The following is an 18434-nucleotide window of genomic DNA, read 5'->3' as shown; positions in this document are numbered from 1 at the left end:
GGGCGGGAGAACCCACATACATACATGTACATCCTTTTATTCATATATTAAAAATTTTATTCGTATTGGTTTTTACTATTGAGATATCATTCGCATATTAAACTTGAGTCTAATAGAAGGATGCTCGTCCCTGAACATATGTACGAATGAATAAACAAAGACCAGCACTTCAAGCACTGATGTGACAGAAATCGGGGTTAATGTTATCCCACCCGCCCGTGTGCCCCTTGTCTGTCTGTTTGTTGGCAATTCCCGCCATCTCTGAGGGGACACTTCTGAGCTGGGGTGTTCCTGGTGGTGGTTGATTCTAAATTCTTTTCTCATTGTAATTTCTGCTGAAATATTCTAGATCATTAGAGTGAGGAACTTGAAACTTAGATAAATGATATTCCTATTATCAGGGATGTTGCTGCACGCTCACTTTGGAATTTTAGGTTTCCATTTTTTTATGTCGTAAACGCAGCAAAGGTTGGTGTATTTTAGAATGTTTTGAACATGTTCAAAAACAATTTCATACGCTGCTTGCATCTTCATTTTAATACCTTGTCGCATAATATATACTCGTACGTACGTCTTTACGCTATGTGCAACAGAGCATTACATTTGCCATGCGATGTACAGTGCACGAAAAGACCCACTGCCATATATTTGTTTCTTGCGGCGTCCTTGGGCGTGACAGCTATAGCACTTAAAAGCGCATATAGTCAGTCCGACTGCTGATCACAAAAATGACGACGGATCAAGGCCACGGCGACCTCAGCTGGATACCAATCATCGATCTTAAGGTGTTTGATATCACAAAAGAAGAAAATGAAGTCGACAGAAAAGATCTGGAAAAAGTGGCAAATGATGTGTTCAAAGCCTTCAGCACCATAGGTTTTGTATACATCAAAAATCACGGAATTCCCCAAGACCAGGTCAGTAATTACATATATCACGAAATTTAATGCATTTTAACACTACTGTTTTACTGTATTACAGTTAAGTGCCAGTTTTTTTCTAAGCACCAGACAAGTGCGGCAAGGTGAAGGTTTACAGAATTCGACCTTATTGGGCTGAAATACTTGCCGGGGGACCGTTTAAACTTCTGCCAAATGTTAGGCCTCAACACCATATTCCATGGGATTTATGCCCAATTTTCGATTTTTTCAGCTTTCTAAGCAGACTTTCAGTCAGCAGACATGCAATTCATATATACATATATATAGTATATATAGTATAATATTTATCCCCCCTTATCTAATTATATATTTACAATGTACCAATATGATGTATTTTGTTAATCAATGCTCTTCCTCCCAAGACATTCAAACAAAAAACATAACCAACCTATTGTACACCGTATCCAATTTTTCATCACCCCCCCCCAAAAAAAAAAAAAATGTTTGAGCATGTTTTAGCTTACTTTTGGTGGTCAAAACACGGCGGTTCAGCTCACACAGAAGGATAATGGTAAGTTTGGGTTTAATCACACAGCCGGCCATCTGAAATAAGTCCTAGGCCAAGCTGGACCAAGGAGTTGTAGAAGAATGTGTTGAGGCGGCACCGGTGTAACGAAAGGGAGGGTCCGTGCAACAGAAAGTTTGCCCTCCATATAGTTATAGGGGTTAGAATTAGCCTGACCAAGATGTAAGTGGGTCAAAATCTAAGGCGACTCTGTGTACCTGAACAAATAAGGGGACTCTGTCACGGTTCATACCCTTGCTAAAATCCACTTTATTAAAAAAATGATGAAGACGTACATGTTTTGACCGCGCCCTTGATTCAATGCAGAAGATACATGGATAAATGAACGAGGGCTAGCTACTGGGGCTGCTTGCCTTGAGAGGTATCAGGAATCCTTCTTGTTGAAGGTTCAGGTGGACCAAGACGACTGTAGGTTGATAATGAAATAGGATGTGGTGTCTCGCCTTGTGTCGTGGAATCGGCAGTAATTAATTAATTAGGGGATGGACCGGTTGTCGGATGCGTTTTTGGTCACCAAGTGACTTTCAACAGCTGCCAAGTCCAAAGGAAAGAAAGAAAAGAAAAAAAGGTGGTTTGACACACCTATAATCGCACACAAATGTCTCATGATCTAAATAATTCGAATAAGATAAGATAAGAGTTTATTTAGCCAATTATAAAAATCGGAAATCATTTTCCATTGGAGCAATATACAGAGTAAAATAATAAAATAATACAATAAATAAATAAATTAAGAATTTAGCTTTGAGATCAAATTAAAATGCGTCACTGCACTTGTTAATTCAGCAAAGGTCCAAAAGGTGCATCACCTTTTAGTGTAGTGTGAGTGTTTTAAAGATAAAAGTGGCATGTATGAAAGAAAAGGATTTAAAATTACAGTCAAGAAGCATGTTGGGAAACATGATACTTAGTGCAAGAGAAGAAAACAAGCCGGGAAACCGTGAAACACCATTAGACCATTTCATGAAAAGGGAGCTATGGAGCTTACAAACCCATTGGACTTCATCGTGCCCGTCACAAGAAAATCGAGACCGATGGTAATGATGGCAAGATGGTGAACTGAAAAGATCGCGCAGTGGTGCAAAGGGCATCCATGAAATCACTGAAAGGTCCGGAGACCAACGGATTAGATATATATATATATACGAGCAATTCCCTCGTGAAAAGTAAAAGGAGTACGGCTGCGAGATAAAATTGTCTGGCCTCAGTGTACAATATCAAATAGTTGACAGTCCGATGCACAATGAAACCAAGGCTTTATAAAGGTCAGCACCGGTGCCATGTTTCATGCGGTCATTTGGGACGAAGAAAGCCAAAATATGTGGTTACTCGGTACGCATATCGCTTTAAGTGCACTGCGCGTAGAGAAGTTAAATTATCAAGACATTCAACGTACTTCCATCTTGGGAGTTGAACCCCCCTGAAGCAAAATGCAAAAAATTCATATTAAGGGAAAATTTTGTTTTCAAATTAAAGTTGTGTTGGGTTAGATGCTTATACTTAACCCAGTAGAAGACAATATATATACCTAATAGAGTTATTGTCAAATATTAGAAATAATTTTCACATGGGATGGTAGAAATAGTTCAATTTAGATATATAAGGTTATTAATTCTGTGTATTTTCAGATTGACAATATATTTAGATTGGCTGATGATTTTTTTGCACAACCACAAGAGACCAAGGACAAGTTAATTCGTCCCGTATCTGAGGCAGTTGGCATTGGTTACATTCCTGGTGGAAGAGAACAGTAAGTGATGTAGGATATACACGTGTTACTCTCACTTCCGAGGCACATTTTTTCTAAATCTGTAATTTGATATTTTCATGATACTAAATGTTTAAATCAAGCATCTACCCTTAATATATACCCATATAGATATTAGTGTTTTTTTTCTTTCAGCTTTGTGTCTGGCAAACCTGCTGTCTTGAGGGAGTCCTTTGATGTTATCATAGGAAGTTCCTACAAACAGGTAACACCTCAAAGAGTGCATTAATCTGCTAAAGCGGCCCAGTTCTCATGATTACTAAATAATTAATTGATGGATCACAACCAATATTCAACTGGTTCTGAGTTAATCCTGAGTATTTATTGAAATCCACTCATAACTGTTTGAGTTAGGCTGTAGAGTTAGCAAACCAACAAAGGCAAAAATATAATAAATTGTACCCGTTGGATGAAATAAAACGCATTTCAGGGTAAGACACTAAACAATGCATTTAGCGCATTCTAACAATACACAATATAAATGGCCAGATTCAGAAATAAAGATTTAAAGTGCCAGCCAGATGTAAAAAATTGAATAACAAAATATTGGTACATGTTTATGAGGAACCAAGTTAAGTTGAAATTCTTAGTATTACCAGTGCGTGTATAAGCACACATACACATGTGGAGCATGCACATACACGTTCCCACACACACACACACACGCGCGCGCGCGCGCGCGCGCGCGCGTTATCTTCCTGGCAAATTCTGCAATTTCCCCTTACCTAGACACAGTTTGTCATTCACATGTCCAAACGACATGACCAAAAACGATATTGGTTGGGTTTCATTTTAGCTATGGCCAAGTATTCCAAACTTTGAGCAGGATGTCGTGGAGTTCCACAGAACTTGTGCCAAACTGAGCCTTCGAATGCTGAAACTGATTGGGATGGGACTTGGACTGGAGGTAACGGATATACTGTGCAAATATATATTCATTCTGTCAACAAAACTAGAAAAAATAGGACAGGCTTTTGTGAAAAATTCACCAGAATACAGATCGAGATTGAGTTCAAAGTTGCACTGGCCAGGCTTTAATATATAGAAAGAAGGCGTCAGTTGTGTTTTCATTTGCGTTCCATGTATCAGTAGGTCGTCCAAACCTTTACCATCTTGTCAGGTCTTTAAATGTGTTTCATCCGCACATGCGTATATCGCTTTCCCAATCCAGGTTCCGCATTTCATCCCGCGCAACCCCAGGTGCCTCATCCGGGATTCGAACTCGTGACTTTGCTTTGCCATGGTTGAAGGCGCTTTGGGTATCTTATTTGCATTCAAGCACACTACCGACTGCGCCGTGAAAGACCCGGCAACCCTCCCTACGTACGAGTTTCCTCTTATAGTAACCAATCGAAATTTTTAAGATTTAATTCTGAAAAAAAAAATTATATTTGCTGGGTCTCGAACCAGCGTACAAATGTCCGTCTGCTTACGAGACAGCAAAGTTACCACGGAGCCACGTGAGCTTCGTTGGCATACAATGATCGGATGGAAACTTTTAACCTTGCCACGGACAGGGCCAGGTTGGATGTACATGTGTATATCTGCTTTCCCAATCGAATATCCGGGTGCCGCATTTCATCCCACGCAACCCCAGTCCCCGACCACGGTTTATCATGAAAGGTAAAATCCATGATGTACAGGAAGCCATGCGTGTTTGAGAACCCGACACGGAACTGGGAGTTTGTTTTAAACTAAGGCCACACTTTTTTATTTTTATGGATGACATATTCTGGGTACCCCAAAATCGGTGCGAGAGGGCGAAAAAAAAAAACTCCAAAAAAAAAAAAAAAAAAAAAAATACTGCTTAAGTAAAGGAATGCTGTCAGTACACAGCTGGAAACACAAATTTTACAACAGAAACACGTATCAAACTAACAATATGTCTTTATCCATGCTCTCAAAATATTAAAGCATTGTGAATACTTCGTAGAAATGTAAAAAAAAGTCATGAATAGATATACTTCTTATTACAAAATCTATTAAGGTTATTTCATGCATTTTGTTGGTATAGCAATCAATAAAACAAATATCAAACAAACAGTGTGTCTTTATTTGTATTCTCAGAATATTAAAGCATTTTGGACACTTCACAGAAATGTTTAAAAAATGATGTAAAGATATGCTTAATACTACCAAATCTATTAAAGGTCATTTCGGACGATGCCATTTTGTCTACTTCGACTCACACGGCCAAACTGTCAGGTGGCCTGTCCGACCTTCAGCCCACCAAATACCTCGACGTCCTTGTTCACCCTTTTTTCTCTACAGAAAACCTGGTAGCCTATGTGCTGCTTTGTACAGAATGTCACTGAAATTTTTCGGGCGATAATCGCTGGCGGCCGCCAGCCTTTCGCACAATTGTAAAAAGGTGATATCTCCATGCCCGATATCAATGACATACCAATCCAAAACGAAGGCACCCGTTCTCTTTATGACTTTAATTGTCGTGTAATTTGAAAGTAATCCTAGAAATGAATTTGACGGCAAATCGGCCACATTTCCACGTGGCGATAATACGCATGCGCAGAAAGCTCATTTCCTGGCAAATTCAATAACGACGTTTGCGACAACCGACATCGTTGGGGGCTGGGGGGGGGGGATTTTTTTTTTTTTTTTTTTTTTTTGGAGAACGGGCGAAAATCGGTGCGCGCGCAGGATGTCATCCATAAAAATAAAAAAAGTGTGGCCTAAGATTAACTTTGGCTTTACCCATGATATTAAAGAGTACAATGGGATCAAAGGCGGTTCACTCACAACAGGCGTATTTTAGTTTTAGCGAGACCCTAAGAAGAGAGGGGAAAAAAACATTTTAATGTCTAGTAACTGATGCGATTTCCATATAAGCAATTGCAACGATGGAATAGTTGAATAAAACATATTTTGCAAATAATTCTACCGAGAAGATTTCATTTTTCTGCTGAACACGGTTAACGGGTGGTATGACGTGCTGTTTTACCGGAAAAGGCTACTGAATCAATTCAAGTTCGTTGGCTTTCATCGACTGGCCGGCTCGGAACGTTTCTAGCTAGATGACTCGATAATCCGGGTGCCGCATTTCATCCAAGTCCCCGACCACGGTTTATCATGAACGGTAAAATCCATGATGTACAGGAAGCCATGCGTGTTTGAGAACCCTCCCTTCGTACTAGTCTCTCTTATACTGCTATAGCAAGCAATCGTGTTTATCAAAAAGCCATTTAGAAAAAGAAAAAATTAGCTTTGCTTTGAACCACGAAAACCAGTAGTACAGCACAGTTATATGAAATACCTTTTCATAACAAGCAGGAGATGGTTTGTATTTCCGATAATTGTCTTAACTGGTCGACTTTCTAGGCTTATCTTGAACTAAAATATGCTAAATTCTGGTCTGAAAATTTTGACCCACTTGCTTCGAGGTGTAAGTTCTTACCTTAGCTACCTACAGTAATCACGTGAACATATGGAATGTTGAGGTGTGTCTTTTTGAGATGGGCCTTTCTAATTTGGTTGGTGAAATCACTCGAATCACACTATCATTCTGCACAAACAAATATGTCAGTTATGACAAGGAAGAATATTTTGGACTGCTGGTTTAGTTGCACACACCTGGCATTTTTTAAAGATAATTTTAAGGTCAAACGTTTTTATCTATTCAAAAGCGGAGATTTTTATTTACGGAGGATGGCATATGGGAGTCATGTATACAACCTAGGGTATTCACAATTTAAATTAATATATGTCTCACACTAAATGAATTAATAAATAAACAGCATTTTGATGAACAGTAATCGCAGTTATTGCCATTTCTTCAAGATACATTAACAACAGTTTTTAAAAATTATTGTATATGTTATTTTATGAATGCAAGGTGTGCGCGTATGTGCAAGTGTATGTGTGTGAGTCTAAGAGAGAGAGAGAGAGAGGGAGAGAGAGAGAAATAGCGAAATTTTGAGTTTTATTATGTAGTACATGTATTGCGTTATTTTTTCAGGATCAAAATGAGCTGCTTGCGTGCCATACAAATCTTGCCAACTGGCGTGACAACAGCACCACCATGTTAAGACTTTTGACCTATCCGCCTTTCACTGAAAAAGAAGGTAGTGTAACAACTTGTTTGGAATGCAGAGTTTGAGACCCTGCTTAGCTTTATTGTCTGCAGGGTGGGGGACTTTTTGTGTGATTTTATTTCTGCCTGTGGACAACTTTAGTACGGTTAGTAAGTCCGAACCACAGGCTCCGAAAAGACGAAATAGTATATTGTGTGCCAGAGGATTCACCAGAGCAGAACTGCATCCGAACAATGGCTTGTGTGGGAGCACATGTATAAAATGGTTTTACTGCACGCTCTGGTAACTAATGCCTGCATATCCAGCAGTAAGCGCCCCATTTGTACATGTGTAACAAGTGTTAAGTGCAAGTTTTTCTAACCACCAAGCAAATCAGCCAAAAAGCGGCAAGGTGGGGTTCTCACAGAATACACTCATTTTGCCCACAGTTAATCACCTTTGTGACCTTAATTAAACTGTAAAATATTAAAGCTTTCCGTTGCGTTATTGGCGAGATACAGCCACTTGCATATTTCACTGCCTAGCGTGGCTCCCGTCTCACTTTTCAGCTGTGTGAGTAGTGTATTTTTCACCGAAGTTTCCTTCACAAATGTGCACCAAGTGATCAATACATTACTTCGGTCAATACCAAAATTGAAAGATGGATATATAATCTTTATAACGACAGAGATTTATATCATTAATCTGTTGCTATGGTTACAAACTACCGAGGTTATTTGAGGTCACTTGATGACTGCCGCAGATACCCACCCTGTCAATAGCCTTATATCTCCACTAGTAGAGCACCTTAGATAATATCACTGATATTTACTGAAAATATGGACAAGGGGCCTACCATAAATTAAAACACTGGCGTGGCCTTTTCCCTACAAATTTTGCTACAGCGACGCAAATTCTTCTATTTTCTGGCTACATTATCGTAAAACATGTTTGCTTCCCACAGTTTTGATTTGCATACAAGACTGTTTAAGTTAATTTCAACCTTAGTTAGGGACTAAATAATTGAAATCGTCTTCTGTAGTTTTTATTTATTGATTCCTGGATATTAAGTGTATGCTAAGTTCAAATACGGGGGTAAACATGCGTTCGAAACTAAATTCGTGTAGGCGGCCATGACAGTTTCAAGTAGCAGTGGTGGAAGACGTGCGATGAATGCACTGCAGATTTTCTGAATTTCAAGCAGCAGAGCGCATACTTTGTTGTTCTGTAGACCGTTACAAAGGCGGAAAGGTTGTGCGATACTCAGGAGATACGACTAAGATGATTGGGGTCACCTCCCGATGCTAAAAGTTACATGCAGAGTGAGAGGCAGTGTCATCATCAGAGGAAATGGAGAGTGAGCTCGACTCAGTCGTGTGTCCAGCGCATCGTCACATGCTGTGGGTCCTTTGGGGAGCTGCAAGAACACGTCAACTACTTCTTCTGACCAAGTTATTATTGTAGGACTTTCCTTGCTCGGACCAAGCGGGAGCTTTCATGCACAGTTATCCAAATTTTTATTAAGACGAAGCCAAGATATCCAGTGCGTTGGGCCCAGGTAATTAAAAAGGTGACATTCGTCACATCTTTACAATTAATTAACACACCGAATACAGACAGAAGGTTGATAATGGTATGATATCTGTGTTGTTTAAATTAAATATGCATAGTAATTAAACAAGTGAAGCTAAGTCATCATCTAAATACTGCTATCTCTGACCCTCAGAACCACAGCAAATTTGTTATTACATAAAGTGAATAGAGCTTATGTTTTGTACTGTACATGTTAGCAATGTCAACTTTTTTGTTTGTATGAGCAACAAGTTACAGAACCCTCACAACTAAATAATACTGCTTTTGTAGATCATTGCTAGTGATTAAAAGAGTAACAATCATATCACAATTACATGAATAATATATATATATATATATATATATATATATATATATATATATATATATATGAAATAAAGCTTAGTTGTAGCCTAAAATGGGGTTTCATGGCAAATTTTGTTGGTTGAAAATTATAAACATTCAGTAGATTTAAGAATAAAATTTTGTTCTTATTTTAGCTAGATGTTTGGAGACTGGACAGAAAGAGCAGCCAGGAATCAGATATATGGCAAAGAAAATAAAGTAATTAATCCAAGCACCCGAAAAAGAAGTTTTGTGAAGAGGATTGACTTACTGCCCAACAGACTAAAATGTATTTTTGATGTTTATATCTACTTTGAACAAGTATTTGTATCTACAGTGGAAGGACACCAATGCCCTGACAGATAGCTAATGTCAGCCATAATGATCCAAGCATTTAGCAAGGAGATCCCCCATAAGGAAGTAAAGTCATTTATGGGAGCTTCATTAAATGATGAAAACTGACACTTTTCGATGACCATTTTACAAGGAGCTTTACAGACATGAATTTTTGCCCCAGAAACAAGGAATTCCGCATTTCTTAATTCAATTCAAGGTGTCTCGGACCTCTGGACGCTTAGGTGTTGAGTCCCATGATAAATGTTCGGAGTTCTTTTCTTTTTTTTTTCTTTTTTTGAAACCTAGGATCATGTCTGCTTTTTTCTGTTTCATTTTACTGAAGATATCTGTGAATGCCACCTTTAAATGGGATAAGATCTTACTGAGATATTGATATTGACTATCATATTTTTATTCCTTGGAGCAAAAGATCAAATTGACTTATATATTTGAAAGCAGCAGTATATGTTCCTGGTCCTGAGTAGTGCAAAATAATCCATGAATTACACCATTACATAAGTTCAATTTATTTCTTCATTCTTCTCAGGAAGGGGATTCAGTTGGATAATATAGATTTGCATTACTTTGATGTTTTTGTAGAATGAAAATCAAGTGTACTTTTTTTTTTGAAACATTCACTTAAATCTTGAGTCAAAACTTTGTCGGTGTCTTATTCAGTTAAGGGTGACAGGAGTAGTCTTGAATGGCAGTTACAATGTCTTCCACCCATTTATTTAGTTATTGGTAATAAGTATTTTCCAGTTTGAAGATTTGAATTGTTTGCTACACTTCCAAATAATTTGCTTATTTATACCCAAACTTTAAAGATACAATAAAGAGATGATTATGCATTATGAAACATTGTTGATTGATTAAAAGCTGTGTGTGTGATTGGTGCCCACTTGTGTCCAATAATTGTTGAAGTAGTTGATCAAAGAAATGTTAAAAGAATACAGTTTTCTTTATATGGTTAAATGTAAGAAAAATGTGGGTTGTTTGTTGTTTTATTTTCTGAATAATTAAATTTATTCGACTAAAAATATTTTAAATTAATTTTGTAAGCTATAGTATTACAGGGAATACCATTCCCAGGTGTACAATCGAGATGGAAGCTATTGAGCAAAGGGTAAAAACTTGAGGCCAAGTAGCAGGTTGAAAAGGGTTTATGTCTTGACCAAAGCTACATAAATTTCGATCACAAGTCATCAAAATATCAATATGACGGTTTAAATCCCAAAGGTAGCCTCTGTTATAGGGCAATTGCCTATTCTTGTAAAGTCTTTTGTTAAATTCTGCCGTGATTAGAGTAACTGAGCAGGTATTACTGGCCAAGACAAGAGCAACACCCATCCAAATTTTACAATTTTCGGATATTTTAATATTAAAATATATCGCCAACAAAAGAAAAGGCCACGAGGATCTCCTTTGTACTTTATATTTTAAATGTTCCTTTACAAACCCATACAGGTTTGACAGCCATAGGACCTCTACTAGTGGGTATATGACCCTCTGAAAATCGCCTTGCGTAAACTTAGTTTTGGGGGTGGGGTAAAAAAAGTGGGTACAGTGTGGACAAGGTGGGTTATATTTTTAGTTTGAATGTCTTGGGGGGAAGAATATTGATCAACAGAATACATCATACATGTACATAGTAAATATATTACTAGATAACAGTATAATAAGCATATATATGAGTGACGTGTATGATAACTGAAAATCTGCTTCGAAAGCTGGAAAAACAGAAAATTGGGCATAAATCCCCTGAAATACAGTTTTATGGCATAACATTTGGCAGAAGTTAAAAGTGTCCTCAGGCAAGTATTTCAGCCCAATAAGGTCAAATTCTGTGAACCCCCACCTTGCCGCACTTGTCTGGTGCTTAAAAAAACTGGCACTTAATATATCCAGACATAGTACGACCAAAAAATTCTTTGTTAAATAATCTTAATGATGTTTGCCTCAAAGGTAATAAACCCTAGGCGATAAGGAAAATGATTTGAAAGTCTGTTTTCTTACTATAATAAGGCACTTTGTATAATAAGGCGCCAGGATTTTGCCAAGGGTAGGGGTTGCAAAGTTTTAAGGCACAACTAAATACCCGTAGGCCTATATCAGGGAATTCTAACCACAATATATATACAACAAAGGGGAGGGAAAATTGGTTGGTTTTGTCTGGTAAAGCGTGTTTATCTTTTTTATTTTTATGGAAGTGACATATTCTAGGTAATTTCAGCAACCAGATGGAATACACATTTTTCTCAAATTTGTTATTTTGTGTATCGGGACAATTCCATCCCGGACACTACCCCCGTGCAATTTCCACCGGGCAAACCCGCCTCTACAATTTCTTCAAGAATAACATTTCATCTTTTATTTGTTATTTTGTTTCAATTTTCAGACAAGATGCCAGACCTGACACGTTGTGCTGAACACACGGATTACGGCTCCATGAGTCTGATGTTCCAAGACAGCACTGGGGGCCTTGAGGTAATTGTGTTATGTGTGACAGTCTGCTGGGCGTGCGATTGTGCTTGGTGTGCCAGTGTGGAGCATAAGCCTGGGATGGCTCTCAAACATTATGTTAGTTGTCCATGGGCGTAACTAGGCATACGCACGGATGCACTGTGCGTACAATTTTTTGAGCCAATCATGATATTATTCTCTATAAATTTAGTGTATTTTTCACGAAAAATAATCGAAAATCCTCTTTGATTGCAAGTTAGAGTCACCTAATGTACAAATCTTCTGTATGAATCGTATACGCACCATTGTTCTGACGCCCCCCGTCCCGTTTGCTTTCACAGAATTGAGGTAAATAAACAATAGTAGCTACCTCCAGAAGTCCTATCTTAATAGTCCATCTAGCTGGAACTTCCTTTGCCTCTTAATTGGAGGTTTGAATGCCCTTCAACTCTCAGGTAGCCTTTGTCTTAAGTGTGTTGAATGCACACTCGCTGGCGAGATTTATCTCAGATAAAAATCTACCTGTGTTATTTTCAAAGAGCAGTTCCAGCAGACCTGGGGTCACTAGATAAAATCTGGACAACGGGCTTTATAAGGAGCCAGAGAAACAAAAAAATATTTCCTGCAAAGCTCTAAAGAATTTTGACACGGAGTTGACCCAGCTTAACCCTCTAAACTAACAGGGTGATATGGGCAATTTTCACAAACAGAGCTTTATCCTATAATATAATTGGTTGATTTTGGAAGATACCATATATAAGTTCAACTTTTAGAAGATTCATCATTAAGCTGACCATGCAGGGCCGTAGCCTGAGCAAAATGCCAGGGGGGGCAGTAAGCGGACACGAGGGGGCGAAGCCCCCGAGGGGGGAGGGTGTGGAAGGGGGTGCCCCCCTCCCACGGTGTGGAAAATTTTTAAAAACTGTATGTATAATACTGCATTCTGGTGCATTTTAAATGTTATTTATTGGTCAATCAGAATTAGAAATTGTGGGTTCATTTTGCCATAAGTACAGTCATTTTTTCAACACAACACGCCAATTGGCCTGAGGGATAGCTCCCTCAGGGAGGGTGAGCTTTTTGGCATGAACTGAGTTGGCTAAAAACAGTACACCTTTGTAAACAGATTGTTGAATGATTGTCTAGTGGCCATGAGTGCCTTTTCTCACAGAATTGATACCAACTTTGCAATTATTTTTTTTACCTTTGCGATCATTTTTTTTTGCACCCCAATTTCCAGGGGGGGCAGCTGCCCCCCCTGCCCCCCCGGAGGCTACGGCCCTGCCATGGATAGCAAGAAGGTGTAAGAATCCTACAACGATCAACTGTTCTTAAGATTATTTTCTGACAACTCGGGATAACCGCAACAAACCACATCGAACAAAGGTGCCTCACCGTTATTTAGAATTTAGCTTGATACAAGCGGGCATAATTTGCACATGTTTTCAAAGTTTGTGTCAGTAAGCCCCTAGTTCAATAAATATACCATTCTAAGCAAGGCTTTTTTCAGCGAGCCCTCCAGCTGCCAATTGAACGGCCGCTGTCATCACTGGACGGCCTATGTTTTCAAATTTAGAAGGCTGGATGGCTTACGATTAAAAAAGTCTTGACTTGTCGGGGCAGCTGTGGACGTCGTATGAAAATCCATTGCAGTAATTTGACGTATGAATATTATACTACTTTGTAGTGCACGCTGTTTTTCAGTCACGAAGTAACTACTACCTAAAGCTTACAAAACACAATAAAATGTTTCCATTGACTTTTAAATATATAATGCAGAAGTGACAAGAATGATCTACATTCGGTACAAAACACGTGTAGGCCCTAAATGATATATGACCTAACTTGCCGCCAAATTGTGAAAGGGGACACCTTTCGGATCTTTATACGTATGACACCTGACAAAGCTAATACATAAGAAAGGCAATTTTTATATCTTCGGCGAGAGATTGTTCGCAATCCGAAAGAGACGAGAAGGCAATTTTCATATTTGTTCAAGAGACTTCGTTAAAGGGATAATAACTCTTCGTATGAGACCTATATTTCACAATAAAAACCTTGTGAATAACTCATAGAAATATAATATATTCTGATTTACCACAAAAACAGCAGTTATAGCTTTTATTCTGATATTTGAACTTGTCTTTAGACCACGTGACCTCCATTGATGTCTATACTCTGTTAAAATCTCTTAAGAGATTTTAACAAAAAACCAAACTTTTTAGAAAAAAACCAGGGACTAACTTTGAATGTAAAAATGGATTCATTAACCATTGGTAAGTATGGGAAAATTGTTGTTTACTCCAGGAAAATTCATTTTTTGGCCGAAACGAAGAGTTATTATTGCTTTAACCGAGGATCGGGAACAAGAGATAGTTACCGACCGCAGCGAGATGAGAAGCCAATTTTCGTATCTTCAGCAGGAGATCGAGCATGATCTGAGCGAAAAGAGAAAGCAATTTTCACATTCGTTCAATGGACTTCGTTCGCAGAAGATCGTCAGCCAGAGATCGTTCGCGATCCGAGCGAGACGAGAAGGCAATTTTTATATTCATACAAGGGCGTTCTTTCGTGGAAGAGCGTGACGGGAGATCGGTATCAATTATTTTTAACCCTCTTTCCCAATGAAATTTATTATTAAAAAAAGATTCCATTAATTTTTACCCCACCCCCACCCCCGCTCACGGCTTTTGGAAAAGTTTGAGGCCCTGAAATTTTGAAGATGGCAATTATGTATGGCCTGTACCCCAATCCCGGAAAAAGCGTTGGTTCTGGGTGAAATAATTTACTGGAACTTAATTATATTGAGGGAATATTTTAAACTTTAATTAATGATTTTATAAACGGTGAAAACTAAGCTATTATATTTGGCACATATAATTTAACCAGACCTTTTAAAATTGTACGCACAGAATTTTAAAATTCCCAGGTATAGCTAAATGTAGATCGACTTACGCAAAAGATGAAGGGCAGTTTAAATTATACGCCCCTGGTTGTGACGATCTGCTGGATTTGGTAGTAGGCCTATAAGTTGCAACGGTAGATCTAGTGTCATTCTGTGAAGGGAAGAAAAATAATGAATGTACATTTAGCATGTTTTAACTTAACTTAACATATTATTAACTTCACAATTCAACATGTTATTATTATTATTATTAGCTTTTGCTAAATATGCCTGTTTTAGCTTTTACCACTTCATATATTGATGTATTAGTTTTTATCTTTGTTATTGAAGATTTTATGTAAACAGCACTTTGCCGTGCGGTTTTAAGAATAAAAAACATACTATTATATTATTTTCACCTCCCATCTGCATGTCAAATTTGAACCAACTTTCCCTGCAGGTGCAGACAGTGGATGGAGAGTACAAACCAGCCACACCTATACCTGGTACCATAGTGGTCATCTTGGATGACATGATGCCCAGATGGACCTCGGACAGACTGAAGGCCACGGTGAGTCCAAGACTGCATTCTCAAAGATTTAGATAGATCCATCTGGATCGACCTAACTCCCTGGGGGTTCACGCTAAATTGCTGTCAACCGAGCGCTCACAACACTTAATTATACCCCCTTACAGCTTTTGGTAGGCGGGACAGACATTTCAGCCGGTTAAGCTGACACCAAACTAGTGAGACACCCCAGGGGGATAGATCGATCTAAATATCAGTGGGAATGGGGTCCAAGAGTGTATTCAGAACAAGTGGCCATGGATCAGCGGACTTACATATCCGCTGACTTAATATGGTGGACCCACCTAAAAGCAATGTCACTAATTCCCTGGTGGTCTCCCCCGCCTCCACCCACGCCATTAAGCGAATTTAACATCGGCTTCTAGGTTTAATTTCTATATAGGCCCCCACAGTGACTGCGCGTGTAGAGGCAAGGGGGCATTCGGGGAATAAGCGGCATCGCTTTTAAGTTGGGTCGGCCATATATGGTCGGCGGTTCAGATAGTCCGTGGATTATCTGTTCTGAATGCGCTCCAAGTTTTAGTTATTTGCATTATTTACGACCCTGCCTCTGTTCTATGTGACACACTGGTGCGGTGATAACTTACTTCTGCATTTTGTCCAGCTTCGCTTTTCGGACTGTTGCTGTATTAGTTTAATTGTTTAATGTTTTTTTTATCAGTTTGCTGATCATTTGTTTTCTGAAGTGACAGAGAAATTGGTTATAGAGTGTGTGCGTGTGTGTGTGTGTGAGTGTCTGTGTTGTGAGAGGGGCAATTTAGAAGACATGTGGATCAGCGTCCTGATGTTAAAATAAAACTGCTCTGAACATGACAGAGTCACACTTGCTTTATCTTTTTTTTTTTAGCTTCACCGAGTTACCCCTTCCGATAAGAGGAACACGCGTAGGAGTTTGGTCTATTTTACTGACCCTGATAGTTGTACGATTGTGAAACCTCTTGACGGATCGGACACGTACCCTCCTATCCGTTATACAAGATACGTGACACAGGTGCATAAGAATGATTTCTGAAGACATAGTTGGGGACATAGCTGCATCGGACTGCATGTAGGTTGGTTTTGTTATTCCTGGCTATTTGCAGTTGATGCAGTAAATGTGGTTGGTGCTAATTTGTAAATGTTTTTGTCGGGGGACTTCATGGGATAACAACTCTGTAAGTTCCCTTAATTTCACACCTCAGTTACCATTGTCAGATAATCGCTATTCTTAAAAACATTGTTAGTATCATATGAAATCCCTATTATCCCTTGGTATTGATAAAAGTGTTATCTTTCTAGATATAACACAAATAGAATTGTTCAATTCAATTGTCAAGTTTACTGGTCCCATTGACCATAAGACACATTAATCTTGGTCTCGATCTGCTGTCGTTTTTTAGTATCAGGGGCGGATTTCGGCCGTCTTCTGGGTCTTCCGGAAGACGGTCAGATTTTCAAGTTTACATTGACGGGTATTTAATTTTTTCTTTCGGAAGACAGTCAAAAATGGAGGATGGATCAACAAAGATCAACAAAGGAAGACTGTCAGAAAATATCTCTGGATCCGCTCCTGAGTATCACCAAGTGTTCTCGCCAACCATGATGTGGATGTAGTGATTGCACCTCAGTTGGACGAATTGAAAAAAGTATCCAACAATATTATATATAAAATCCAGCTTCATTCAGCAAACATTATTTAGAATGTAGAACAGTTTCATTAGCTATGTTATTATAATAGACTTGTGAAGATTCTTTTGTCTATAGCTATTTATATTAGTTTGATCTTACCATCCAATATTTCATCTGCTTGCAGTCAGATTTCATCAGGGAATGAGGTTGTGACAGGTATGACAACCTGTCACCCCCTCTGGTGTGCTATTTGGTCAGACCCCCCCCCCCTTGCCTGCCCCTCCCTTAGGAGTGGTAGGTAGAGGTTGGGTAGCTCAGTCCCATCATTCCGATTCAACTTGGCCCCATGTAAGCGGATGTTAATTGCTTCAAGAACTTTCCGGTGTAGATCTCGTGGCTCTCTTTCCAAGATTATTATGTCTTCTATGGTTGTTGATGTTATACAATGCCCTGTCTGTTCCTGGTGTTGGCTGAGGGCAGATTTGTTATCATGTTTTTTGATCGATTTTTGATGTTCAGCGATTCTTTCAGTTAAGGAACGTCCTGTCTCTCCGATGCATTTCTCTCCACACACCTGACACTCACACTGGTATACAACTCCACACTGTTCTCCTGGGTCTAATTTGTCCTCTGGGGATACTAGGATGCCTCTTAGTGTCTGTCCTGCCTTATGGTGTAATACTACATTTCCTTTTTCTGAATGCTCTTTTTAGCTTTTCACTAACCCCTTTCATGTAAGGTAGTACTGCAGGTACTATATAAAAACTTTTTTTATTACTCTTAATGTAGTTATAAATATAGGTAGACAGGTTGTCATACCTGTCACAACCTCATTCCCTGATGAAATCTGACTGCAAGCAGATGAAATATTGGATGGTAAGATCAAACTAATATAAATAGCTATAGACAAAAGAATCTTCACAAGTCTATTATTATTAAGAATGATACAGACCGAAAATTAGCTGGTAAAATTAAATGGCATAGGATGGACATATGTACCGCACACATGGCTTATCAGATGACGAAGTTGCCTTACTAATATTTAAGTGTTGTCTAACATTAGAATTTAAGCTTTGACCAAGTTGCTAAAGACATTGATTCTGATGAAAAGTTATAAATACGCTTTATTCATACTTTCTGCACCACACTGAGCTGGTGAAAATGTACAGAGATAAAGTTATAGCAACAATGATTATGATGTTAATAATAATAATAAAATACATAGATGAATAGCACCAAAATTACATATATAGAAATGTACCAGTATATATATATATATATATATATATATATATATATATATATATATATATATATTCAGTGTTTCATAATCATAAGCTATGTGCGGTCTTAATGCCGAGTCAACTGTTCACA

At 38.5% G+C, this 18434-nt stretch overlaps 2 protein-coding genes and 1 long non-coding RNA gene across 3 annotated transcripts; all 3 read left to right on the top strand.

Moving 5' to 3' along the window:
• The first annotated feature begins 333 nt into the window (after window positions 1-333).
• LOC147761510 (1-aminocyclopropane-1-carboxylate oxidase-like) lies at window positions 334-3221 on the top strand. The gene is made up of 2 exons (XM_087012724.1): window positions 334-917; window positions 3096-3221. The coding sequence occupies exons 1-2, from the start codon at window positions 729-731 to the stop codon at window positions 3219-3221; spliced, it is 315 nt and encodes a 104-aa protein (XP_086868850.1). The 5' UTR covers window positions 334-728.
• A 155-nt stretch (window positions 3222-3376) lies between these two features.
• On the top strand, window positions 3377-18305 carry LOC106173182 (uncharacterized). The gene is made up of 6 exons (XM_087012532.1): window positions 3377-3440; window positions 4032-4142; window positions 7209-7314; window positions 11915-12003; window positions 15324-15434; window positions 16300-18305. The coding sequence occupies exons 2-6, from the start codon at window positions 4107-4109 to the stop codon at window positions 16462-16464; spliced, it is 507 nt and encodes a 168-aa protein (XP_086868658.1). The 5' UTR covers window positions 3377-3440; window positions 4032-4106; the 3' UTR covers window positions 16465-18305.
• LOC147761509 (uncharacterized) lies at window positions 7630-10375 on the top strand. The gene is made up of 2 exons (XR_015334776.1): window positions 7630-8821; window positions 9336-10375. It is a non-coding gene; the product is annotated as an uncharacterized LOC147761509 (long non-coding RNA).
• Window positions 18306-18434: the final 129 nt, after the last annotated feature.

Source organism: Lingula anatina, chromosome 5, assembly GCF_051362555.1.
Source record: "Lingula anatina isolate TDL-2025a chromosome 5, LinAna3.0, whole genome shotgun sequence".
NCBI lineage: Eukaryota > Metazoa > Brachiopoda > Lingulata > Lingulida > Lingulidae > Lingula > Lingula anatina.
Note: the sequence above shows the minus strand (reverse complement) of the source record. Positions and strands in the feature narration are given on the sequence as shown.